This window comes from Bombus bifarius, unplaced genomic scaffold (genome assembly GCF_011952205.1).
Source record: "Bombus bifarius isolate JDL3187 unplaced genomic scaffold, Bbif_JDL3187 scf7180000007971, whole genome shotgun sequence".
Classification (NCBI taxonomy): Eukaryota; Metazoa; Arthropoda; class Insecta; order Hymenoptera; family Apidae; genus Bombus; species Bombus bifarius.
This window is the reverse complement of record NW_022884357.1, coordinates 174,477-201,282: the sequence shown is the minus strand read 5'-3', so window position 1 is coordinate 201,282 and position 26,806 is coordinate 174,477. Positions and strand designations below refer to the sequence as shown.

At 38.0% G+C, this 26,806-nt stretch overlaps 2 protein-coding genes and 1 pseudogene across 5 annotated transcripts in view; 2 read left to right on the top strand and 1 right to left on the bottom strand.

Moving 5' to 3' along the window:
• Window positions 1-26,806, bottom strand: part of LOC117214692 (angiotensin-converting enzyme) — a 54,956-nt gene that overhangs the window by 28,039 nt on the left and 111 nt on the right. The window contains exons 1-10 of one of the 4 annotated variants that reach the window (XM_033460919.1): window positions 19,906-20,142; window positions 18,155-18,391; window positions 15,997-16,155; window positions 14,919-15,015; window positions 13,423-13,566; window positions 13,027-13,218; window positions 12,585-12,682; window positions 11,846-12,015; window positions 11,395-11,519; window positions 9,762-10,104 (exon numbers count right to left, since the gene is read on the bottom strand). In XM_033460919.1, the coding sequence (XP_033316810.1) occupies window positions 9,762-10,104; window positions 11,395-11,519; window positions 11,846-12,015; window positions 12,585-12,682; window positions 13,027-13,218; window positions 13,423-13,566; window positions 14,919-15,015; window positions 15,997-16,155; window positions 18,155-18,391; window positions 19,906-20,127 (1,787 nt within the window). In that variant the 5' untranslated portion in view covers window positions 20,128-20,142. Of the gene's footprint in view, window positions 1-9,761; window positions 10,105-11,394; window positions 11,520-11,845; window positions 12,016-12,584; window positions 12,683-13,026; window positions 13,219-13,422; window positions 13,567-14,918; window positions 15,016-15,996; window positions 16,156-18,154; window positions 18,392-19,230; window positions 19,258-19,905; window positions 20,143-26,806 lie in introns of those variants that run through there. The other 3 variants (XM_033460936.1, XM_033460925.1, XM_033460945.1) reach the window with 3 other exon arrangements.
• Window positions 1,656-4,188, top strand: LOC117214771 (annotated as a pseudogene).
• On the top strand, window positions 6,609-8,374 carry LOC117214713 (skin secretory protein xP2-like). The gene is made up of 2 exons (XM_033460989.1): window positions 6,609-6,898; window positions 7,147-8,374. The coding sequence occupies exons 1-2, from the start codon at window positions 6,887-6,889 to the stop codon at window positions 8,302-8,304; spliced, it is 1,170 nt and encodes a 389-aa protein (XP_033316880.1). The 5' UTR covers window positions 6,609-6,886; the 3' UTR covers window positions 8,305-8,374.

The window sequence follows — 26,806 nt, the reverse complement described above, 5'->3', positions numbered from 1 at the left end:
GTGTAGGCTCCTAAAGTGAGAGAAGGAGGGTCAGAAGGAAATTAATTTCTGTTTAGGTTCTCTATCTTCTATTTGTAGCCACAAGGATATGAAATTGTAGAAATATTCGCAGTTTAACCAGTATTAGCAATTTCAGAGGAATTTCAGGAGAATTGGTTTTATTAAAAAGAATTCAAAGGTAGCGAATTTCAAAATTTCTATGTCATCGATTATTAAACTTGAACTGCAACCTACATTCCGTGGAATGCATTTTCTGGTTCTGCATTGGCGTATCGACAGAATAGTTTCTACCGTAGTACATGCGCATTGATGCCATTAGTAATTATCGCTCTTTAAATAATTTCTATTTATGTAACAGAAATATCGATATTAGGATTCTTAGTTAATTTATTTCTATAAGTTTCCAATAAGATAACGTTCGAATATAAACTTGCAAACATGTATAAGGGCCGAAAACAACATTAGAATAATTTAGATAAAAGATACGATGTATTTTTTACATAAATGCAACGAAATCCAAGATATCGATTTCCTTCCGGTCACGTTTGCCTTCGTTCCGATTAACTGCATTGATGTTCCTTGTTGATTCGTATGGAACTTCCACGACATAACTTCCGACCATGATCGACACTTTCCTCGTAACTAATAATAACGTCAATAGTAATCGACAGAAAATTACACGATTCTAACATGATTAAAATAAACGTAATAATCGACCAAAGAATAATCGTAATCTCTTCTATTTACTCGCAAAATGTTTCTCAAATTTCATTCCCAGAAAGAAGCTTCGAAATTATGTGATTTTTATTTAAGAAAATTTAATATCGCTATACGTACCATAACATGATAATTGTAATCGCAGTACGCTCGTCTCAATTTCAGTAATTCAATTCGGGGACAACAGAATCAAGTTTCGTGACTTTCGTCCAAACTTTCTACGTTTCCTGTTTAGCTAAGAATCTGTTTGATTGGAAAATTTTTCAACGTAAGACACGCAAAGTTGCGAACCAGAGAATATATTTAATCTGATTGTCGAGCTAGAGGAAGAAAGCGGCGCGATTTAAAATGGCAAGATCGCCACGAAGAACTTTTATACCGGTTTTCGTTTCACTTGTTCCAGACACGAGAAACTCAATGGCTCGTGTGATCGATGAAGATCTACGGTAAGAAAGAAACCTAAGGATGCGAGGAGGCTGACTGAGCGTACAAATGGAATATTACGAAAGGGACGACTAATAACAAATGATAGATTACTATAGTTGCAATTTTTGTTTGTAGCGAGTTCCGCGGTAGAAATTCTGGAACGTTCGCTCCAGAGAATAGAAAAACGTGGCTTCGTAGTAGTTCAGGGTTCGCGTAGTTTTACGATTGCTTATAGAAAGTGGTCATTCGCTTTCATCCGACGAACGCAAATAGCGTTGCCTTCCTGGCGAGCTTTTCATCAGATTAATGAACTAGAACCTTTGCGTTGGTGCATCGTAAATAGATTTTCATGGTTTTTGAAGTTGTGTAAATTTGTTATTTTCTTCCCACTTTAAAATTTTTTAAATTTAGTTTAAATCGGAAAGTTTAAATCGTTTTAGATAACGCCGTTGAATAATTTAGTGACATGAGAAATAACTATTTCTGTTACGTTACTCAAAGAAATATACCGAATGATTGAAAGATTCCTGGTATTTTTGAAACCGATCAAATGTCCAATTTTTAACGATTTATAGCTGCTGCAATGAATTCTAAAGAAATATATGTTTTACACACGCGTATATATTGAAAAATCATATCGTACATGTAAAAGAAAATTCTCATCTTCAACGTGATATGCAATGATACATCGACAAAGATGAAAATATTTATTAGAAAAATTTTAGAAAATTGATGCAGCAGATTTATATATTACGTTCTGAAAATATTAATATTTTCTAATGCTAGTTCGAATTCTAGTTAACATCACAAATTTTTACGTTTAATTATACAATTAAAAATTAAAAGATAGAAATTTCACGCTTATTCGATTACAATTTAAGTATCTGTGAGTAATTAAAAAGGTATTCAAGCGATTGGTTATAGAAAATTCTTCCCTTCGATCGTAATTGCTTCCGTGAAAATAATATCCGGCAAAACTGTTCTAAAATTATTTCTCGGAGAATAAAACAGTTTTACGAGTCGAATAATAAATGCCTGTACGTTTCCGCTGGACCATTCCCATGAAAAACAGTGACCGTTTAACAGTGGATAATTGTCACAAGCTGGATATCGCGAAGTCTATAAAGATTTAGCTGGTCGAACAGGCGAAAGTTGTCCACCGTGTATAAATAATACTGGAGCAGCATTCGTTTGGATTCAGTGCACCTTGATCTATCTCCGCGGCTAGGAAAAATCATGGGACGACTGGTTGGTATTTCGAATTTTCAACCTTTGAGTTTCACTAAGTAGATTCTTCCTTTTCCTCCTTTCGCGAATATTGTAACGGATCAAAGGTGAACTATATCATTTTATTTCTTTTTTGAAATTTTAATCGACATTTCAATTGCAAGTAGTACTAGAAAGTACTAAATTCCAATTATTTTGATACTTTTTTCATGGAAATCGATGTATCCATCGAATCTCCTACTCATCTTGTATAAAACAATGATACACCTTGATTCGACAACATTTTCCAAAAATACGTTTTAAAAATGTTTTAAAAATGTTTTACTCTTTCTCGTATTCCATAAAAATTCAACGTTTTCAACTAATAATTATGGAATTTCTACACAGCAGCAAAGCATCGTCGCGTTATTATGCTTCTCTATCATCCTAACTTGTTCCGCCACCCGAAAAGAGGACCTCGAAAGGGCAGCGGAGCTCGCGGTAGAAAAGGCTGCGGAAAGGGCAGCCGAAAGAGCAGTGGAAAAAGCGTTGGAAGGCGGAAATGTCACCACTGAATCAAAGAAAATTCGGGAATCTTACTCCAACACGCGAAAAGTTCCTTATCGCGAGGAGTTCACTTACGAGAGTCATTCCTCGTCTTTAGAAGACGAAGGAGAACCAGAGGACGACACGGAGGACTGGGTGTACTCCAGAGGATTCAGATCAAGGTCGTTTAAAGAATGGCCAAGTAGAATCAGAAACGAAGGTTGGAAAAGATTTCCAAGGAGCGATTTGTCTCTGCAACAGGTTTCAGCTTGGGAAAGGCCAAAAGTGTTAACAGTTGAGAAGAAGATTCCAGTACCTGTGACTGTAGAGAAAAAAGTACCATATTCTGTGTATAAACATATACCCTACGAGGTGAAGGTGCCGGTACCACACCCTTACACAATTGAGAAAAAGGTACCATACCCTGTCAAAGTGTTCGTAAATGTACCTGTCGAGGTACCGGAGCCGTACACAGTGGAGAAAAAGGTACCATACGGAGTGAAGGTGGATCGGCCGGTACCGTACAAAGTGGAAATTCCAGTTCCCCAGCCGTACACCGTCGAGAAAAAGATACCGGTGGAGGTAAAGGTGCCGGTACCACAGCCGTACACCGTCGATAAGACAGTGCCCTACGAGGTCAAAGTACCGGTTAAGGTACCACAACCCTACGAAGTGGAGAAGAAGGTACCAGTACCAGTCAAGGTCGTCGTAAATCGACCTTATCCAGTCCCAATACCGAAACCGTACCCTGTGGAGGTCGCTAAACCGTATCCAGTGCCTGTGGCCAAACCGTATCCTGTTGAGGTTAAGGTACCAGTCGATGCACCTTTCCCTGTATCTGTGGAAAGACCGGTACTGATACCGATAAAGGTACCAGTGCCAAAACCGTATACTGTGGAGAGACCAATTAAAGTGGAGGTAAAGAAACCTTATCCAGTAGCGATTAAAGTACCGGTGGACAGACCGTACGAAGTGTATGTGACAAAGCCGGTACCAGTACCAGTAGAGAAACCATTCCCTTATTGGGTTCAAGTGCCAGTACCAGTGAATCTTGATTGGGACCAAGGTAGTTCTCATGGATGGAAGGACCGAGGAGATTCGAGGGAAGATGAGAAGAATATAGAAGCTAATGATGGACGTAAGAAGAGAAATATTCGATCGAAACAGTAGAATCGAATTGTAGATCGGGTGCATTGAATTTGTGATGAGTGATAAGTTAGGGATGACAAGGATCGTATGTATTATTATATATTGTTTACAACAAGTAGAGGATCGTTTTTCGTGTCACTTTGATTTTTCTATTTATTAAGGTAACTTTTTACACTGTATAAAGATTATCCTCTTTGATAATCACTTGAATTGAATTGATAATCACTGAAATTGAATCACTTTTTGAGGAAATATTTAATTTATCAAATTTTACTAACATTACTTGAAGAATTCAAGTAAATGTATACTATGCAAAGAAAAATGTACATATTTTAATGCTGTTTAATTCAGTAAAACTGTTCATAGTAACGATCTTCTAGTTGTTTCGTGTAATGTAAAATGTATATTTTGACTGATTTCCAGCATCGTTGATTCTCCAAAAGCAAAGATGTTCAGGATTCTTATTTTTAGAAATAATTCTCATTTATAAGTTGATTTTCTGTTTAATGTAAATAAATTTGCCTCTAATACTATACACTCTGGAGACCTTGTTTTCTTATCGGACTTCGCGTGTTTCTCTTCCATTAGATTAATTTCTCGCGAATAATTAAACGCATGACTGCAATTACGTGAGTTTCTCACGGAAAACTCGTTAACGCTTCAATCGATATGTATATTTCTCGAACTGTTCTGTTCCACAAGAGTAGATTTTTTTGGGGAAGTACTCGTAAAATTTCAATTACAAAGGATTAAAAATCATTCTTTTCTGAATTCATATTTTTATGTATTAAATTAAAGTTTAGATCAATCTTCTGAACTTGTAAAATTACTATCTAAACTGCTACTTCGCGAAAAGTAATGATTATCACGAAGAAATTACCTAATGATCGAGTAATATAAGATCGTGTTTAACTCTTCTCTTAAATCCAGTAATTTAACTTCCGGCTGTAGTAAAATATTCCTAGACGTCAATAACGATGTATAATTCATATATCTTTAATTGATGATGGTAATTTAGAAACTCACGATACTTTCACGCATCAAAAATCAGCAAATGTTTCATCTGATCTATCAATGATATCACCGTATTTATTCCTTGGTATTTATTACTTCTCCCTCATGCTATTTTACTTTTAAGGCCGCACAATTACTATGTAAACTGACGATTAAAAAGCAACGGCGCGTATAGTTTTCCATTTAAATATTCCAATCATTACCTTTCTAGTTTTAGGATTAACAGTCTAGCATACAGCAAATACAAAATGTGTAGTTTGACTTCCTCCATTTCGTAACCGTACAGCGTATACATTTTCAATTTACGTTTACCAAATGACCAACGAATTATATGCGAGAACGTATAATATTATATTATAACATACGAAATGTTCGGTAGTATACGTTACGGAAACGAATAGAATTCGGTAAGACTCTCTCGTCTTACTCTCTCCAAGCGTAACGTGATTATCGTTTATCGAGGCGATCGCGTTGTAGCGAGCTCAGGATCTACACGATCGATCTCTCGAGTCGGACGTAGCTTTATCCGCTACCGACACGAACCGTAGGTATATCTATGGATCCCACCCGTCATACGTTCCGTATGTTCGGTGCTCCCTCCACCATCGCTTTTCATTTTTTTGTTAATTCTCCCACCGCGAGCCTTCTTCCTTCCTCACGCTCTCTTCGTTCGACGAAAGAGGATTTCGCCGCAGACCAGAGGATCTACAACAGGTGATGGAAATGTCGCGCGTCCTCTTACGGGGACCGGAAACAGAGGGGGCAATCGCCTTGGCGAGAAACTTTGAAGTATGACAGAGAGAAGGAGAAAGAGAGGAGCATTGGACTAAATATGAATTCGCCAGTCCACTGGCGTAAAATAACAAGATCTTTTAGAATAGGCGAGCTTTTAGAATTACGTGGTTAATACGATTATTACAGCAAAGGTTGTCAACAATAAGTGGCGTTGTATATCTTCCAAAACACGATTTACATCCTAAAGCTCCAATTTTCCTCAAATATCTAATTTCTAGATTTAACTGTGAAATTCTCAGGTACCAGCATTCGGGTCAAAACTAACGATAAGTAAGTATACTTGACAATCGTTGAAATTTTCCGTAACAAGAGAAGCTGAATTACTTGCTGCGGGTTCGTCTTAATGGAAATCAATCGATGATGAAAACCAAGGAAAAACAAGGAAATCTAACAGAACTGTTAGGCAAACTGCATTTAGGATTCTGATCAGTCTACCGTGAACATTCTCTTTGTACGATAAAATTCAGCAAATATGTCAGTTAGTTATCGTATTCCTCCCTAATGTGTCGTCGATCGTCTCTATAATCTCTACCATATTTGCACCACTGGTTTCACGTATTTTCCTACTGTTGATTCTCTGTTATAGTCTGTGTAAGATGCAAGTACAGTTGCAATCTACGTTAAACTCGGTATCGTTTCGATGTAATCGATCGATTTAGAGATAGAGGCGCGAATCGAGGCAGGAGGGGAACTTGATAAACACTCGTACGTCTTCCGCGCAGTGAGCGTTTCCTTTCACCCTGGAAGAGAATCCGTGGTCGTAGCTACGCCAGTGCAACGGGTTATGGAAGCAAAGTTGCGGCCGGTTGAGATTTGAAAAAATGCTATAACGTCGCGCGCGTCGAACAAGCGGCCGGTCGCTCGCTCGCGCGCCACACGCGTGTGTTTCACTTTTCCGCGAACGTAGCGCGAACAGGGGGGCTCGCGATCGATCCATGGTCGGGGGAAAGCGGACTATAAAGTCGGTGGCATCTTGGGGGGAAGTATCCAGTAAAGTCTGGACTTCGCCCAGATATCGGAGTGCCTGTAAGACATGAAATTTTTGGTGAGTACCGACAATCAACTATCCTTGAGAACCAGAGAATCAACGTTGAACAGAATTATAAGATAGAGTCCTTTAAAAGCGAAGCAACATCGAATAAAATACTTGAATAGAATCCTTTAAAGGCGGAGAACTTTGAAATTTTTTAATTCTTCTAGACGATTCTATTTATACGATATGATAAAGTTTCGAACTGTTTCGAACACAAAATTTATGAAAGAGATAGGATAGGAGTAACTATTTTATTTCAGATTCCTACGATATTGTTTGGCCTACTGGCCACAGCGGTGTGCGAGAAGGAAACCACGAAGAACGTGGCAGCTCAAGAATCTAACGTAGAAAAGAAGCAAGAGAAACGAGGACTCAGTCATCTCGAGGGAGGCATCGAAGGCGGTGACTACGGCGGAGGTCATGAGATCGCTCTGTCGGGAGGCCATGGCGGTGGATACGAAGGAGGTGACTATGGTGGTGGCTACGGCGGTGGTTCTGGTGGAGGCTATGGTGGTGGCTACGACGAAGGTGGCAAAGTAAAGGAAGTCACGATCGTAAAGAGCGTGAAGGTACCCTATCCGGTCGAGAAGAAGGTCCACTATCCCGTAGAGAAAGAAATACCATACCCAGTCAAGGTCCCCGTGCCACAACCGTACCCAGTGGAAAAGAAGATTCCGGTACCAGTAAAGGTTCTGGTCAAAGTACCAGTCCATATTCCACAACCCTATCCCGTGGAGAAGAAGATACCGTATCCTGTCCAAATACCCGTAGAAAGGCCAGTACCGTACAAAGTTTACGTGCCACAACCGTATCCAGTGGAGAAGAATGTACCTTACCCCGTGAAGGTACCTGTACCACAGCCGTACCCCGTCGAGAAGCCTGTACCATACCCCGTGAAAGTCGTGGAACACGTTCCCCAGCCATTCCCTGTTGACAAGCCTGTACCGTACCCTGTGAATATACCTATTGACCGACCTTATCCCGTTCACATCTCGAAACCGTACCCAGTTCCAGTTGAGAAGCCGGTACCAGTGCCTGTCGAGAAGACTGTACCTTATCCAGTCAAGGTACCCGTAGAGAGACCAGTCGGAGTTCCCGTAGAAAAGCCAGTACCTGTCGAAGTTAAGGTACCCATACCAGCGCCATACCCAGTGGAGAAACATGTGCCGGTTCCTGTTGAAAAGCCTGTACCCTACGCGGTTAAAGTACCAGTCGAACGACCAGTAGCAGTTCAAGTTACGAAGCCAGTACCAGTGCCTGTCGCCAAACCTGTGCCCTATCCAGTTAAGGTACCTGTACCTGTGTCGGTGCACAGCCACGGAGGAGGTTATGAGTCTGGAGGTTACGAATCTGGAGGTTACGAATCTGGAGGTTATGAATCTGGTGGTGGCTATGAGTCTAGTTATGGAGGGCATTAGAAGAATTAAGATCGAAAGGTCGCCATTGATACCTGGTAATATCGGCTCGGCCGCCAAAATTGTCGCGTCGCCTTGATTTCCCCCTTTTGGAAATTCCTTAGAATTCATTTTCGACGCGACGAGGGGATATTTATTTTAATTATTTCTCAAAAAATAATGATTTTCGCTGGGTTGAAGAACGATTTATAGAAAGAATGAGTTGCGAAGTGGACGCTAGTTTTTGGGAGAAAGCGTTGTTCAGCCAGTGATTCATTCTATTTAGATCCTAGTGTTTTGATATCCTTTGATACCTGAGTACCTAAGAATACACAAATTGTACATGTACGATGTATTGTATAAAGATTCACGCGGCGTCCGTCGGCAGAGTGACTGATTTGAGCTCAGCTCGTCGGACGCCCATATACCATGTCTTTCGCTTCTTTCTAATAAAACCAAAGAACAAAAATTGAATTTCTTTCTATTGGTTGCTTCGTCTCCTAACCAAACCTCCAAAATACCATAAAAGTTAAACAAATTCTATGAGAATCCGTTTCAAAATTTCTCAAACATTCGCCAAAAAGTAATTCTGAATTGAATCAAGGCCGTTAATTACATTTTTATTCGGCGGTTTCGTAACTGCCTTTTCCTTCTTAAGGAGAGCGTCCAACTCGGAAAATGCGATAGCATCACCGAATCGACTTTCGCGATGCGCGGTAACGCAACGTTACGTCCGTAACAAATGGTTCCTGGAAAAGTTGGAAAGTAACCGGTCGGTGGGCAAGAACGATTGCTCGCGAATGCGTTAACACGGAAGCGATCTGATGATTAACGCAACAAAAAACTGGCCAACAATTAAGCTGGCCGTGGTTGAAGTAAGAGAAACTTTCATCGAACATGCATGCGTAACGATGCCGATGGACGGCCGAAAAGTTTCAATAACTGTTTAAACAAAACCACGTGCTCTTTTGCAGAGGATCGTTAACACGGAGAAAGCCTCTTTCTCCCAATGTATCGATGATACTACGAGACGAAACGCAGTTGGCAACGAATTAAGAATGATCAGAAGTGAAATCGCTCCTTATGGTTTTCATAAAAGGAGAAATCTAATTGGTGTCGATGTACTTGCGCGTTTCGTTGATAAAATATTATTACGTTTGAGATATTTGACTCTCATTGTAGTATGAGGTATGGATCATGGAGTTCGGTGATTAGATTTATCGGGAGCCACCAGAAGAGATCACTGATACTCTGATAATATTATCGATATATCTGTATATTTCGTTGATTTCGAATAAAATTTGATAAAATTCCACGATATTCGTATCTCTCTCCAACAATAAAAAACTTCCAATGGAGAAACTAAAAGGAATTAATATTATATTATCTGATACCTTGTCAATGCACGGTGTGCGTTGTCGCTTTGAACTTGGCGGGACTCCAGTAACTCGATCTTAGAAACTCAAAAATTAAAAACTTACCGAATGTAAGGGATGTTCGCAGGAATGTGATATTTGGCGCCAGGATCGAAGTCATCCTCAGTTCTCAAAACAGGCGGCTTGATTCCAGCGTATTGTTCCATCAATCGATGCCAATGACAATTGTAGTCTTCCTTAGTGATGTAACCGCGGAAGATGTCCCACCGCCATCTCTCCATCGCAATGCTGAATGGCAATATCACCAATTTGTCCATCGCCAAAGAGAACAGGTAATTAATATCCGCTGTAGGTTCATCGATAAACTTGGTACCCAAACCGAGGGTTTGTAGATGACGAGGAGTGGCGACACTGAGGGCAACGGCTTCACCCACTGTTTCGTGGAATCCTGTATAAACAAGCACGTTTTGCTTCTAGCGATAACCATGAGGGAAAGCGACAGGTGCATTAGACAGACAAATTGTCAACCAGTAAGTATCTTCCAGTCTCTTTCACTCCTCAACGATGAACGACGAGAGATTGTTCTTATTGAATCGTAACTTTCTTACAGCTCAATAACAATTTTATCCTGTGAGCTGGATTTTATCTGGCTTTCCAGTCGATCATTAGTAATTTTCTCATTAAACTACAGAGATAGGATTATTTGAGTCATCTGAGCTTCAAATTACAACTGAAAGTATTAATATTGAACAAAGTTATTTCCTTTTTATCAGTACAAGTTATCATATCCTCATAGAAAATGATGGTTATCGAGTTGTCAATGTAAGTATACGATACGTTTTACTATTCATCACGCTGCTACTAACAAGTCAAATAATCTCAAATGTAGATTGATTAAGAATGTTTCATAACCGAGTTTGATAAATTACAAGATTACTGAAAAATTTCTTTGACTCGACTCAAATATCTGACCGACTCGAAATAGCCTATTTTACTCTATCCTAAATCTATTTCAGGAATTGCCCGTGACCGTCAAATTTTCCATAATATCTATCCACTTAACATAGTCCGGTTATTCCAACCGACTTTCCAGGCCCCATAAAGCGACTCCGCAAGGTCACAGGCATCGTTCAAGATTTATTTTCATAGTATCTAGTCGGCGGTTAGGCGAACGACCGACTGGCGGAACGGTGAAAGCGCGATTATACCATAATAAAAATATTTTAACGATCTGGCGTACGGATTAGAGAGTACTCGCACATCCATTCGGACACACCGGGCCGGTACTCGCGCGAATCCGCCTCGACCGTATCGTTCTCGCTCTCGCTTTCGCGCTATTAGCCGTAAAAGTTCCGAGTGGACCGCCTACCGGAAGTCGAGGAGCGGACCAGACTTATGTAACGACAGCGACTTATGTCCATCGCGCTATCGCGTGTCGTTCCATCGTTTCTCGTTCATAAACCTACCGTCCGTTTTTATAGGCTTCACTATCGTGTGTATTCCTCGTTTGTTCCATTTTCAGAACATCGAAACGCTTGTATTTCATTTAATGATGCATGATTTCCGGGTGGTCGATATTCGATCGTTTGAAAGATCTTTGCGAAAGGAAGGAAAGTAAGTCTGTACGTTTGATTACCTTCTTTCAGTAGTTAGCGATGGATTTTTTAAAAATGTTGATTTTACTTCGCAACATAAAAAATAACTGATTTGCAAGTTTGAAAGGAAACATCTACGTTACCTGGATTGGCGCCGTCTCTGAATTCTCGAGCCAATCCGCTGTAACGTAAGAAGTATTGAATGTGAGCCATTTCGTGATGTACTGTGATTAGATCTTTCATGGTAACCTTAGTACACATCTTGATTCTGAAAAAAATGAAATTAATTAGCTAATCTGTTTTTTATAATTAGATTGCGGATATTTATTTTATAACAAGCGTAAACACGCAAATATATACAGTGATGTGTATAAATGATTGAAATAGAATTCTCTAAATAACGTGCATATTATTGCACTTGAAAAATAAAATATTCTTTCATTTAAGTTTTAATATTTTAGTCGTTTTTAAACATAACTAATATAATTGTTGATTTATTTAATTTATCTAATTGTTGATTATCTGCAAAATATAAATGTTCACATATATAAACATTCGTAGTCTTTTTATAAGCATAAAACTCGATGAAGTTACCTGTAATCTAAACGATTGCAAAAGTCCCAAGCAGATGCCTGGCAAATTAAAGGTCGATTTCCAGGGTCCGCGATTATGCTACCAGCCCAGAATTCAGGAGGCATGGCGCTCAGGTTGAGGGACAGATAAAATTCCTCCGCGATCCTGAACATCTCGATAGGCGTGTAACCCTAAATCAATTGCCAAAACAATTTCAATTTCAATTCCGACTAACCAAAACATGATACGAGAGCTAATTACAACTAATTAGTTTCAATGAATGTGTTCCTACGGAGCCTTATCTCACATAAAACATAAATTCATGTAAACACGCAGTGTGAAAGTCTTTCGGCATAATTGAAAATGGATAAACGCAAGAAATAGTAAGAACGATTGTAATCGGATATTCGAAGCATAAACAAGACTCAGTCGTGAAATTTAAAACATTGAATCCTGTGGTATTATTTGTAAGAGGGCGAATTCAATATTTTTCGTGCGTAATCAATAACTGAAGGTTTCAAAGTTTCATGTATTACGTAACGAATAATGAAGACAACAGAGAAAAAGGAACAGAGAATTCCAATGGAAATAGGTGAGCGAAACATTGCATTTCTCGAATCTTCACTTACTTCACCGTCGCTTTCGAATCGTAACAGGTTACTTTCGATTCTACTAGGAAACAATGGTCGGTCTGGACTGAATTCATTAGCTTGTCCAACTTAATTCTTCTGATAAGAATTACGTAATGTGTAACTTTTACCTGGGCCTGCATTTCCTGCGTCACGTCCAGATAATTTTTCCCTGGATACGGTACCGTGATATCGATGATGTTGGTCCACGATTGTGCCCAAATATTACCTGTTAATTTTCGTTATATTTTAAAATACCTGCACACCTTACGCGGGGTTTTATAATAACATTAACTCATTCAAGATATCAATAATTCAAACGTTGGTAGATATTTGTATTGTTAATAGTTATCGCTTACAAACGGATGTTTTTTCAACGAAAGAAATCAGTTTAGTTGGAAAAATTAATTATACAAAAATATTATTGATTTAAGAATTGGATAAAAAGAGAATATTTCACGACCAGGGCCGTGAATTTGTCAAGGTGTAAGTCATAACTACAAAAGCTAACCTTTTGTGAACAACGTTGTGAAAATACATCGATATTGAATGTATTAAAAACCATATTAGTACCAAGAATATGAGCTGGAAGAGGAGCATGAGTGCCGATCTTTTCAGGTCCATACAGATCCCTCAATTTTCTTCGAACATACGCGTGTAATTCTTCGTAAAGAGGACGTATCATTTCCCATACTTCATCGATGTCTTGTTGTAGGTTTGGAGATTCATAGGGGAACATCCAATATTCGGCTGCATCAGTGAAATCTGCGCAGCGATACATTCTTTTATAGTTACCGATTATTTCTGCCGGATATCTTTAATTCTTCGCGTTCAGCTTCTAAATTTTAGTGCAAAAGCCATCCGAAAAAATGTATTCTACTACGCTTAAAAAAAGAAAAACAATTTTCCTTACAAGCTAGGAAATTCAACTTTAAAAAAGTTAAAAGTAGCGTTTATTTTCGAACATACTATTCAATCTAGCAGCTTCATTGTTTAACGTGACGAGTTGTTGATAGAGGTCCTTGATCCTCATCCCACTTCGTCTTCTCCACTCTGCCCAGACATACTGCAACTCGTCCCAATTGCGGCTTTTCGCCATGATCTGCGATATATCTGCGAAACAACATTATTTCAGAATAAACGGCCAAGCATCTTTATCCGACGATGAATAAGTAAACCGTCTATTTATAGAAGCGTCTCTCTGTTCGATTACGATTTTCACCTCGAGTAGCTTTCACGATGATCGTGTGACAGATTCGATTCTGATGGTTTGTTGCAACACATGTGATCTAAGCTCCATGCAAAGCTGATTACCGCAATGGTTAAAGAAATGTAAGATGGAGTTGATCTGCATAATTTTAATGTAAATGACGAACGAGATCCAGCTTCGCGGTCTTATTCATAAGCTTGCAGTTATCTTTTAATAGGATCGTGTTACGTATTCGTCATTAAACAGCAATTTTACACGAGCAACGATTTTCTAAAACTACGGGGAAGTTCTATAAAACGATTGGCTGAACGACAGAGCGCTTGCCGATGAAATCGTTGAGGACTTAAGAACTATTACGCATTTTTCTCTTTCCGCGTGTTACGCGCACGCTCGTTGTTACAGACTGAATCCTGATCGAGTAAATGAACCGCGAAGCAAGTAGAATCGCAAGGAGGATCGTAAACTTCCGTGTTTCTAAATACATTGCTCTTTGGGCGTTGATTGCCTCGTGCGGTTTACGAGGCGTCATTTAGTATAACTAGACGCTTGAAAAACATATTTCTTAATCATGTAACGCGAGAAGAAATCGTTTCTACAAGATCCCAGATATAAATTAATTTATTAATCCTTTGAGAGACCTTTCAAACATCATTGGCACATTCTATAGGAAATTGCACTTTCCGTCGATACGAAAGCTGCATGAAAATGGCTTCCGCTAGAAAAAGAGAAAATTTAAAGGAAGGACGTAAGTAATTCAACAAGAAAAAAAAAATTAAAGTGCATCACTGTATGAAGATCTGTAGAATATATGTAGATTCTGTGGGAGATCTCTGATATGAATTAATTTATTAATCCTTTAAGGAGAGAAACGATTTGCCAGACAATATAAACATTTTCTATAAAAAAATTACTTGCTGAAAAGGAAAATTTCTAGAAAAGCTTCACATGAATAATTCAACCAAGAAGAACAAAGAAAATTAAAGAAGAGTATCGTGCAGAGAAAAAATTGCAAATTAAATCGCGATGAATTTTCATGAAACCCTCTGCGAATCTCTTTGTGATGCCGCCTCGATGTAGTATGTTGAAATATTCATCGTTTAGCCGTTTTACGATTAGAGAGGCACTTTCTTGCGCGTAACAGTGGCCGCTTACGCATACCGTGGAAATTTCGCTGGCTGCAAGCCGTGAAAATCGTATCGCCATCTATTTTCCCCCGATTCGGACGACTCTCGAGTTCTCAGATGTTATTCATTACCTGGATACAGCCGCAGCCCGCACCGGAAGGGATCGTTGTACGCGCAAATGCTAGCATCGTTATACACTGCCAGCATATCGTTGATCACGCTATTGTACTGAAAAAAAAAGGGAACAATAGGCATGAGAAGAGCTCCATGTGGAAGCTTAACTATCGCGAATTATGAGCAAAAGATTTTAATATATAATAAAAAAAATACGTTTCGGTTTATTCGATCTTTTGTTTAAAATACAAGAAAGACTAAACTTTGATTTATTCTATTGATTAAAAATGATAATCGGAAAATGTACTGATGGAAGCTATTTCGATTCATCAGAAGTAACAGAGAATTCTTCAAAATTCTCGATACGAAATGGAGGAAACAAGAAGGTTGTAATTTACTAAAAAGAAGAGAGGAATAAAAGAAGAGAGAAAAGTAATAGAGAGAAAACTTTAGAGAGGAAAGCGAGAGAAAAAAAATTGAGGAGACGTTATTTCCTGTGTCTCGATGGATAGAACGTCCTGTAGCTTATTTTTCGTTCCGTCTTATTTCCGTAATCATTTATTTTTAGAAAATGTAATCTATTATGGACAGATACTTCCTATTTCTTTGACCGAGCCTGTTATGCGACGAAAGGAAGTGCGTGATAGAATAGATTTGCTTGTTTTTCGTTTATTGCTTTGGGTTTCCTTTCTTGCACGATAGTTGAACGCCTTCCTTTAGCGTGAATTGAATCGATTACGAGGGAGCAACTGTTTTATTTTTTGTTTGCGTATTATTAATGTTTCTTGTATGGGAAACTAGTTAATAAAATGAAGTTACGTCGAGTAACACAATCTGGTTAATTCTTTCACGCGTGATATCGCGTATATGAAACGTTATATTTTAATGTGTTATTGTACAAATAGGTTTGTAAGTTGTGTAATTTTAACGCAAACTATATAAATGATAAGTATAATTTGTTTACGGTGAAACTAGCCTCAAACTTTTGTGTATTATATCTTCTTTACAAAACAAATTTTTCAAATTACAAAACCATACGCTAAACAAAAATTGGGCCTTGATGGGATTAGCAGTACATATTAAGTAGTTATTTACTCTGTCCAATTGATCCGGTGGTAACGCCGATGGTCCAACCACAGATAAATATCTGAGACGTCTTCTGACTACGGGATCTCTAATGTTATCCTTATCGATCTTCGAAATCAAGAACCAGGCTTGATTTTGAAAGTCTGCGTATATTCTCTGAGCTTCCAGCTGCGAAGAAATATTTCTATTTTAATAAACATTGTTAAAATAAATATCTTAATATCATTAATCTTTTAATGTATTTATTCATTCGATGACAGGCGTAATTTGTGTTAGAATATCCAAGTCTTGTGTCGAAGAACAAGGTAGTAATCGGTACGAAGGTGATCGTCCGAGCGAAACTGGTTCGATGTGCAAATCAACCAACGCCAGGTTTACCGTTAGAGATAAACGTTGCTATCTTTACTCTTCCTGGGATCAGAGATAGACGAAGGCGCTGGAGGAAAGGAAAATGCTCGAGAAAGTGTATACGAGTTTCTTTATGGGTCACTGGGAGTCGTTCAGATAGTGTAAAGCGTAGAGGAACTCTAAATAAAAGTAAAAGTAGAAGAGTGCTACGTTTCCTTTTCACTTTAGATGTATCGATAACGAACGGCAGAAACGAAGAAAATTCTTAAACGAGTTTTTCTAGAATGTTCAATTAACATTTATGCTTTATGCCAAATAAAATTGATACTTATTTTTGAACTAAATATTTTTTACCGCGTTGGTAACAGTCACCTGTTCTCACCGAACATAGGATAATTCTATTTCGAAAATTAATTACGTAATATAAAATTATGGTGTGGCAAAATTATGCTAGTTTTAGAATATATAAATATCCAAAGGACAATGCTCATTGTAATGCTTGATAGATGAAACAAATCACTGCTATAGTTGCAGTTTTTTAGTTATGTTCGTAAGAATTTAATTTGCATATATTTATTATACGATATATGGCCTAATTATAACGGAAGCGTCACTTCGGATATTTTGTAAATTCATTCACATTATACGCGCTCTGTGCATCTTTGAACGCTTAAATTTCATACGAATACATTAAAATTCCCAGTCTCATGAGAGGCATATCAGTATTAAGCAACGTCGAAGAATCCCATGCACGTGTTTCACAGTAGGTCGCATACTGACGATACACGGGTTTCCCTAAGCTTCCAAGAATAACAAAAAATAATATGAAGAAACGAGGCAAGGATAGCCGACGATTATCATTAGCATCACGCGAATGTCTAGCGGATTTCGCGTTGAAGGCTGAAGATTTCCGTTCTAAGTTCGTTTGGACTGATGTTCCGTTGCGAAATCATTCAGGACACACCGATCGCACAATGGCAACGACTGGGAACGTTTCCCGCGAAGGTGTTCGGCCCCTCAGCGGACAATAAAGGCCGGCTACCGTCGAGGAAATCCCCGCGTACACGCGAAATCGCGATTCTCCGCGTCCTGACAGCCACGATGACGTTCCACGGTCTCACGAGCCGAATCATAGAGCAGGTCGAGGTCTCAGTGCCATCGAGTAACGTCGAACGGTTGTCTAGTGTAGAATATCACATATCCAGGATTATGAAAGCATCTGTTCTAGCGTCTTTTTATCTTAAGTAAAGGACAAGTATTGCATAAAAAATAGAAAAATTATTGCACTATTCCAAATAGGTATTCTGTAGAATCTATTTTTTGAAGTAAATAGAAAATGAGTGGATCGAGATCTATAGTGTACCTCGCTTATTTCTTTTTTACTCTAAATGTCTTATGGAAGATAAAAATAAAGAAACTCGGTTTTCTCCTAGGACATTTTGTTTATCTATACACTATTAGGCTTGGATTAATCTCGGAGTAGCATATTAGTCATGGAACGTGTAAACTTGAAGTCCTAAAGTTAGTTGGCTTGTTTGATTTGAACGTTACTTTAATTAAGCCGCAGGCTCGTGGGGAGACTGGTCATTAGTCCGGTTGAAATTAATCAAGGTCGGTTGCATTAACTCGAACAGAATTCATGGCCGTAGGTTGGTGACATTAACGAAGAATGAAAAGGTTGAACAATAAGGTGAAACTAACTCTTTTGAACGATACTTTCACGAGGTCCAAAAGTTTTTATCGTATGCGGGTATTTTGACCACGAATTCATAGAAATTGTTATTTAAATTATACATGCTGGTGGATAATTTGTATTTACCGCCTGCAGCTGCGTGTACTCGCTCACGTCGGTTTCGTAGGCCCACTGCGCCGCCACATTGGCGTTACATCTTTCGGTACCAAGGAAATCTAATCTGGCTAAAATATCTTGTAGCTGTGCTTCGGTAGGTGGAATACCTCTCCCGAGATTGTTTCGAGAGTCGTCGTTCAGAGAGGGTAGATCTAGCTGGCCGGAGACCAGGGAGAGTAAACCAAAAAGAATCCAAGCGCGCATTATCTGGAAGAAAATTGTAATAATTGAATGAAAATGACAAGAAGGGTTTAAAGTGCATTTAGCACATTTTGGGGAAAAAGCGGTTTTTAAGCGGTTTATACTGTCTCATAAGTTATAAACACCTAACGTGTTAAATATCTAATAATAAACGACGAAATATCTTCAATCTGTGTGTACTAAAACGACCGATGAGAACTGTAGAACCATACTTCGCGGTTAATTTAACTGTTACCACAATGTGCTATAGATCCTTGATCGAGGTTTCCATTTGATTAATAAGATACAACTAAAAACATTATAATATGATAGTTAGCAAGAAACTGCTTATAATGTACTGCTATCAATCACTATTGCGCCGATAGTAGACACTTATAGCATCGACTGAAACTATATTGCTATTAATAAATAGAATCGATAAAAGAGATGAAGAATTCCTTTCTATGTCGCACATCTGTTCGTTCTCTTTTGGGTCAAATATTGAGAATAGCGAACTTTAGAGGAACCTTGGTGAATTTTGAAGAAATTCCGTGAAATTTCGTGAAATTCAATTGCTACCTAGTTCTATGCTAAATTCGAATAATTAATGTTGGAAAAATTTCTTTATCTTCTTCTGGAAAATTGTTTCAAATTACACGAATGACGACAGAGAATGTAAATGAAACCTATTGTTAGCATGATTTGAGATAACGACTACGTTGATTAATTTAATGAGAGCCATTGACTCGTGGTAGATAGTACATTGTTTTCGTAAATCATACCGCGAGCTGTATTACAACTAGGACGTTTACGTGTAATTCATTTCTTGACTTCACGGTCACGTGTTATGTCTTCGCGTTACCTACTTCCTTTAGCATGAAAGGCTATTCATGCAGAGTAGTGGGTCATCTACGATCGCATGCCGATCCTGCCACCTTGGACGTTCGATATTCGAGCACGATCACGCGGCGCTATTAACAGACACGTGAGAAACTTGCTATATCTAAGTCACGGATTGGATTTTTTATACAGCATCCTCCATCTCATTCATTTAGTACCTAATATTTATGCACTACTGTTACTGTAAAAATAAAAGCTTGGAAATTTCCATTATCCTCTTGAAACGAGAAATATTCTTCCAATATCTTGCATAAGAAGTATTCTTGGATCAAACCTTTTAAATATGTACCTGCGCATTCCAAGATTCACACACTTCTATCACCAAATTAAAAAAAAGCTCGAGGGCTTTATCGATCTAAATCAAAGGAACTTCAATTTAGCAATTCTTGCGATCCGATCGATCAAACTTTCGAACCATCATTTTTAATTCCGCGCACTTTTTCGACAACAATGAACTCGTGAAACTCTCTAATTAACAGATTCGCCGATTTATACATTGATCCTTCTAAATTTTTATCCCATTCACGTTGTGCACTTTCACCCTTTTTCCTTCTTCATCGTCTGAACATTCTGTAGTCCCTTCTCTTGCGAATGAATCGTCAAGCGAAGTCGTAGCGCACCTCAAAGAGGGAGAGACTTACGAGTCCTTTCATCCCCCGATGATGGAGCGTCGCTCCTCCGTTGAGACGCTGTTCGATCTTGGATCGAGCAGCAGGCATATGAATCTCGCGGTCTTGGAAGATGCACGATGAAACGCGACGACGATTGTTGACGAGCGGCCGTTTCGTTCTGGCGTCGCTAAAAGCTTCGTAGCCGACGCCAAGTGTACATTTATCCCTGCGAAGCAGTTCGAACGCGACCATAGGGAGGTCATCCGTAGCGAGAAGTGGGGATCCGCATGTACACCATGGTGTCGTCGTCGCATCGACAACGTCTCGAATCGTGAATAAGCGTGGGAGGATCCGAGGGAGGAAGGGACATGCTAAGAAGATGAAAGAAAATGACTTAAAGACTTACCTCTGAGAAATTGATGATGTGTGATGTCGTTTTTATTAAAAAATAAAAAAGACTGTCTGTATAGTCTTTGCTATAATCTGGCTTTAACGCTATATGAGTATTCAAGGTACTATATAAATATGGCTGGATATTTTATGTAACTTTATGTTTATGGTAAATCCTATTTCTACTTGAAACGACTAAGTGACTTTTTGTGGTACTAGATTATTGATCGCTGTAATCTCAACGTTAAACAATCCAGTTTTTACTGTGTTTTTTGCTCTATATGATACGGCGGTTCTGTGAAAACATTTTTACTTCATCTACAAAATTACTATTACTTTCAGCTCATATCAACATCCATTTATGGTATCATGTTTTTCAAGTAATCGCGATATCATGAGAAAAAGTTATTGTTTCTATTGAAATAGGTAAGAATCACATTAATCGTAATTAAATGAGGACATTCGAAGGAGATAAAGGTATGTTCGCGGACGAAAACAGGTCAGAGAGAAGGTTATAGAATCGAGGGCCAACCTGTGCTGGTCGATTACGAAAGTTCGAAGCTCTCACGTTGACACTCGTCGACCTCTTTCAATGAGCCTCATTGTCTTCGAGTTGAGTACGCGTCTCTTTTGCATCTCGCAACTGTTTTCCATTTATTCTTCAATTCTATCAAACCAATATTTCAATTACCTACTTATGTTAGTTTCAAAGGACAATTTTGAATTCAAGAAACTTCACCAATTTGTCGATTTCTCCAAAGAATGAAGGTCTTCCAAAGTTTCTGGAAATCTGTTAATTTTTGTAGATGATCCATTTGTGACGAAAGGGCTCAACTACGTGGTTCAGCGGTAATCGATCAAAATTGAGATGGATGGAAGACAGATGGAGACTTTGTGGAGGATTGATTACGGTAGGATATTAGACGACATTTAGCAGAGCGAGAAGAATTATGTATTATGTGGCCCTTTCAAGAACCATTCAACATAGAATTCTCAAAAGTCCTTCTTTAGCCTAATACGGTTCATCGTCTGAACCTACATTAAAGAATATTCGAAACTGAGTATTAAATGAATATTTTACGACGTTCGAAAGAATAATACGATTTACATATGAAACATCGACGAATTCCTCGAAAATATAAAAATGACTCGATCGGACAAGATGATTCATCGCAGTTAATGTGTCTAATTATGTAATTATCTCTGAATCTCATCGATGCCGTTTCCTGCTTCGACTACCTGTGCTTCCTCCTGAGAATTCTTAAGCGTCATTGTGTCACCACTGCATCAACCTTTAATTGAAACTGTGATTCATAATTTTGCAAGTTTTAATAACACTATGCGGCCGTGGGAAGACAGTGGGGTTTAAATTGCACGTTTAATACGCATTGTTCGACAGTCGGTTTTCGACTCGCGATTAATCGCGATTTTCCATCATTTCTGCCTTTTCATCGAAGCGTCGAAACGCAGCTATGAATTAAAATTAACACTAAAGATTGTAGTTCCTTATATGTTTAACAATAATCCAGTACACAATTGTATAATTGCTACCTCAGTCTTATAACAGACATCATTAAGAATTGAGTTAGCATTATACATTAGTAACTTGCGAAGATTTATCCAAATTTGCTATATATCATAAGAAGAGTTCTTTCCTGGATACACTATACATGTATATGGACAAACCAATGAAACACATGAGCGAAATATGATAACTCAATTTCGTTTTAATCGATATTTTTATTTGCGTAAGAATGGATAAAGATCCACAGTCTAGTAACTAACAACCACTCTCTATCTCACTCCAGTTAACTGTCTTCCAATTCCAATTGCGATTTGCAATTTTGCAAGCAGAGTGATAAGATTGCGAACCGTGGGAAAGAATGAGGAGAAAATGGGTGATTAGTATTCATTACGTACACTGTTCAAGGCGATCGTTATGCATTTGTTTTCATTGATCAAGGAAAAAGCGTCCACCTGCGTGACGCATCGACCTGACGGCGACTAAACTCATCGATCGACAAGAAAACGTCGAACAGCCGCACCCTGCCGCGGATCACGAGGATAGTCTCACGATGATGATGGAATTGTATATACGGTATTTCAGTCATCGTGTTACAATCAACAAGGATGTAATATTAAATGGAAAAATAAATTGAAATAAATTGAAGTCGTGTGTAAATGCACTGCTGAATCATTTTATATCGACATCATGACACGTAATATTTAAACAAATTTTTTAGAAATAGCTTCTATGACTCTAAATGAGTACATTAACCCTTTGTTTTAGGGGAAAGACTATACTTCGAAAACTGCTATTACCTCTCCTAGAATTCAAGATTACGTATTACGCGCACGTAGTTAATTACCGGGATCTTCACGGTCGAAATTGAATTAACGCGCAGAAGGGCACGCACGGAACGCGAATTCAGGTTTCAATGCCATGAGCTAGCTCACGTCACAGGCAATAACGTGTAGCATAGCGCGCAGGTGGTTTTTACTTTAAAAGCGCGCCTCGTGTTCTTCCAGCGAGCAACTTTGACAATGCTAATCCTGTCGAGAGATAATGGGTGCACCAATCCCACGTACTGACCGCAATTCTAGGTTCAAGTACGCAAACATTTACGAAGCGCAGCCGTGCGTTTCTTCAGCCTTTTTGTTGGTAGCTGATAGGTCTTTACGCTCATTATCTCTCTCCCAAGTCAAAGAAGATACTGTATGTTTTACGAATGCTTACAGTGACACACGAAAATATTCGAATGCTCGTAAGAACCTTTTATAAATATAATATACAGGGTCAGGCCAGGTAATATGTAAAAGCGGAATAACATTTTTTCATTTTCGGCTTAGTCTTCGAGAAAATCGAGTTTGGAAATGTATCGAGTATACTTGAACATGGCTAATTCCGGACTGGTACGTCTAAATGATCGCTTTTACGTGTTATTCAGCCGGATCTTGTATATTATGCGTGATATAGAAAAAGATCTTCAATTATTTCTGATGTAATGAAACTTCTTTTATTTCATCACTTTTTTACTACTGCATGTTTACTTCTTCATTAGTTAATCGTGGAAGTTGTATGGCATAAGATGATAAAACACGTTTATTTGCAAAGCAAATGGAGGGTAATTTAATGCAACAAGAGGAGATCCCGAGATTAATTGACATCTTAAGGTTCCTAATTTAAATACAATAACAAAGTAAACATGTGATTTGACGTCGAGAAGAAAGATTGAAATAATTGTCGAATTGAATAATATATAATGCTATCTACGCTTCTCGAGTAATGCAATAAGTGTGATTTGATACGTCAAGGAAACATACGAGCGATTAAGTAAGAGAAACTCCTCTAGAGTGGAATTGCATAAGCAATTTGGCGAAGAAAGTAAATCTGTAAGATATTTCCTCACATCCACGTTACGTTTCGGTACACTTTCACTAAATCTATATCTAAACTTAATTCATCATGTTCACATTTTCTAACATACGCAGGGATGCAAAACTTTGTCCATCTTCCGCGCAAACTGACAATTCCATTGTAGCTATATAACACAAAACGGCGATTGTCAGCGTTATTACAAGGTAACCGATGAAACGTGGGAAAACAGTGATACGTGTTACCGGTATTACGCGAGCACGCTCAAGAATTATTCAAAATGCAACGCTACGACGATGGCAAGGTCGATCGGCTAAATGATTGAATTCTTTTCATCGATCGGTCCGTCAGACTCCTGGGTGAAGGTTAACGACGCGTTTCGCGAGAAAAGACAAGCGAAAAATAGCAAATCAGGTGTAAAAATCGTCGCAAAGAATCTAAAACGTGACATCGATACGCTTGTTGCATTGGAGACAAATTGGACTATTTTCATAGGTGAGAAGCTAATCCTAAAAAAGAAGTTATTTCATCGATTCATCAATCTTGTTACATAAAGTCCCGTTCATAGGTATTAGAATATGTCCTGGTTTCAAACAAGACGATTGAGATCTATATATTATAGTAAGTGAATATATTATTCAGATATATTTTCAAACGATAAATAATAATTTATGAAGTTAGTCTCGCTTTTTATAAGTACCCTATAAAAGAAAGTGTATGTATAAAAATTCATTGAATCGTAATACGAGGTTGACGTAAAATTTAACGACTCAATTCTCGTTGATGTCTCGTTAATGAAAAATATCGAAAGATATCTCTGTTCTTTTATTTTACCTTATTCCACCTTTGGAATCGTAGAGTGAATTTTATAAATAAAGAAGATCGTTACACGACGTCGACTTTTTTTGTGTCAACTTCGTTACGAAGAGCATCAACAGCGTGAACCGGAAATGGAGGACACGCGACACATCTTCGCAATTCTGTATTACGCAGTCATTAACGTGATTGCGTATTGTCGTTCACACATAGACATGTACTGGAAATTCCTGCCCGACCTATGACGATTAGGCAACGTCAAATGTTATAAATATACGATTGAAAAAGCCTAAATGACCCAAATAATAGAAATTTTTATTTCTTGTGTAAATATAAAAGATATAATGTTCATTAAGAGCTATTACAATTACCAGTTCAAATTTAACTAGTATCAAAAAATTAAAACTGAATCTTTCGGCGCAATTTACTCAATTCACCATTTTGTTTTATGCATCCTCTTCCCTGAACAAATTTTTCAATCACATTAACAGGTTTCAATGAATTTTAACACACATTTAGAAAAATGAAATTACAATGTAAGTCATGAATAGCACCATAATTATTGTTATCGTTGATCTAAGGCCGATGATACGAAGATAGTACATGCAATTAGAGTAATTATTTATCGTCGATAGAATCGACAAGAGAGGAAGCAGCGTCATTTACGGTTTCTGTGTGAAATCGTGAATGTGAAACATTGCATAAGAAACTGACTCACAAAGCGATTTTAATAAAAAATAAAAAAGCGGGAGACGCAAGAAGTCGCTGAAATTTCATTGAAAACTCTTGAATCAACTACTGCCCCCTTTTCTTATCGTGTCATTGTTTGCACGTTGCTTAAAAAAATCATTGTCGCCGAAGACTGAAACAGCTGTGTTTTTTCAATTCAATTCAATGTAGGTTTACATCAGGCAGTCTATTTATAATACATTCTATAGAACTTCTTCCTGTCCATATATCTTTCTTTCTTCATTCGAGATTGTTTTCGATGTAGGTTGTACAACTTCTGACGTACAAATCACAACAGAATAGCGCGTTTCTGAATGTGGATTATTCAAGCCATCTGCCACAAGGATACCGATTCCTTGACTTTTGATTACGCGGTAATTAGAAATTCTTCCGTTGATGATATGGAAACAGTTTTCCCGGAGCAAATGTGCGTGTGTGCAATTATTTCATTACCGTATGCATAACAAATGAATCGCTACCAAGAACACGAACATAATACTAAAAATATAAGAATGATCAAATTATTATAATTATACGCTTATAATCAATTTATTTGCATTACGATATCCATTAATTTGATTCACTATGAAATAATCGTACGACAATTGGTGTCGTCACTTTTTCCCGCGCATGGAACTAAATGCGTAACTATAGCGCCATTGTGAGCGTGAAGGACGCTGGTGGAATAATTTTCGTCCTGTGATCGTTCCAGAATTAACGAGGCCATAACTCGTAAGCTTGGTATTGCAACAGGAAACGAGAGTACGCCTCGCAGAATCTTGAATCTAGTGGTTTTACGTTATTGTTTGCACGCTTGTACTTTTGAAAATCCCTAGAATTTAGAGCCATGACAGTTCTCTAATATTCCACGAAAAATCACCGGCTACCATCAGAAAATAACTTTGTCAAATTTGGAGAAACTGTAAAATATGTGTTCCTTCGTTTATCGATCACAGTTTGAGTATTATTCGTTACATGAGATCATGCTGTTGCACAAAGAAGTTTGATTTGGAGCTACACGTGACACCGGAGAAGGAAAATTATTGAATTAAAGATTATTAAAAAATTAAATTAAATTAAAAGAAACTTAAAAGAGGTAAATTATTAAATTTAGTATTCTTACAATTAAAATAATGAAAAATATAACAAGTTTCTATTATTAATGTAACGAATATTATAGAGAGTGTTCGGCTACAGATGTCAGAAAATTTAAGGAGTGATTCTTGAAGCCAAAATAAGACGAGAATCAAAAATAAAAAAATTGCATTTGCGGCTTTGTTTTTTAGATATTGGCAATTAAAAATCGGCCACAATATTCCTGCATGCGAGTAAATCTCTTTACATGAACGAAAAGAAGTCAGCCTAATTAGTGGACCACACAGTAATCCTCAAATCGAACGACACATAGGTGGCAGCTTACTTCGTACAAGTCGTAAAGAAGAAGATGATATTCGGAGACGTAAACCACCCCGTTTTATGTTTTGCAAAAGAAATGGTAGATTGAACATTAAACCTGCTTACTCATGGAAATCCATAAGAGTATATCGGAAACCACCTTATGAAATTTCCGAGTAGGGAGGATTAATGTTTCCTCTAACCTTTAACCTCTATAATTCATAA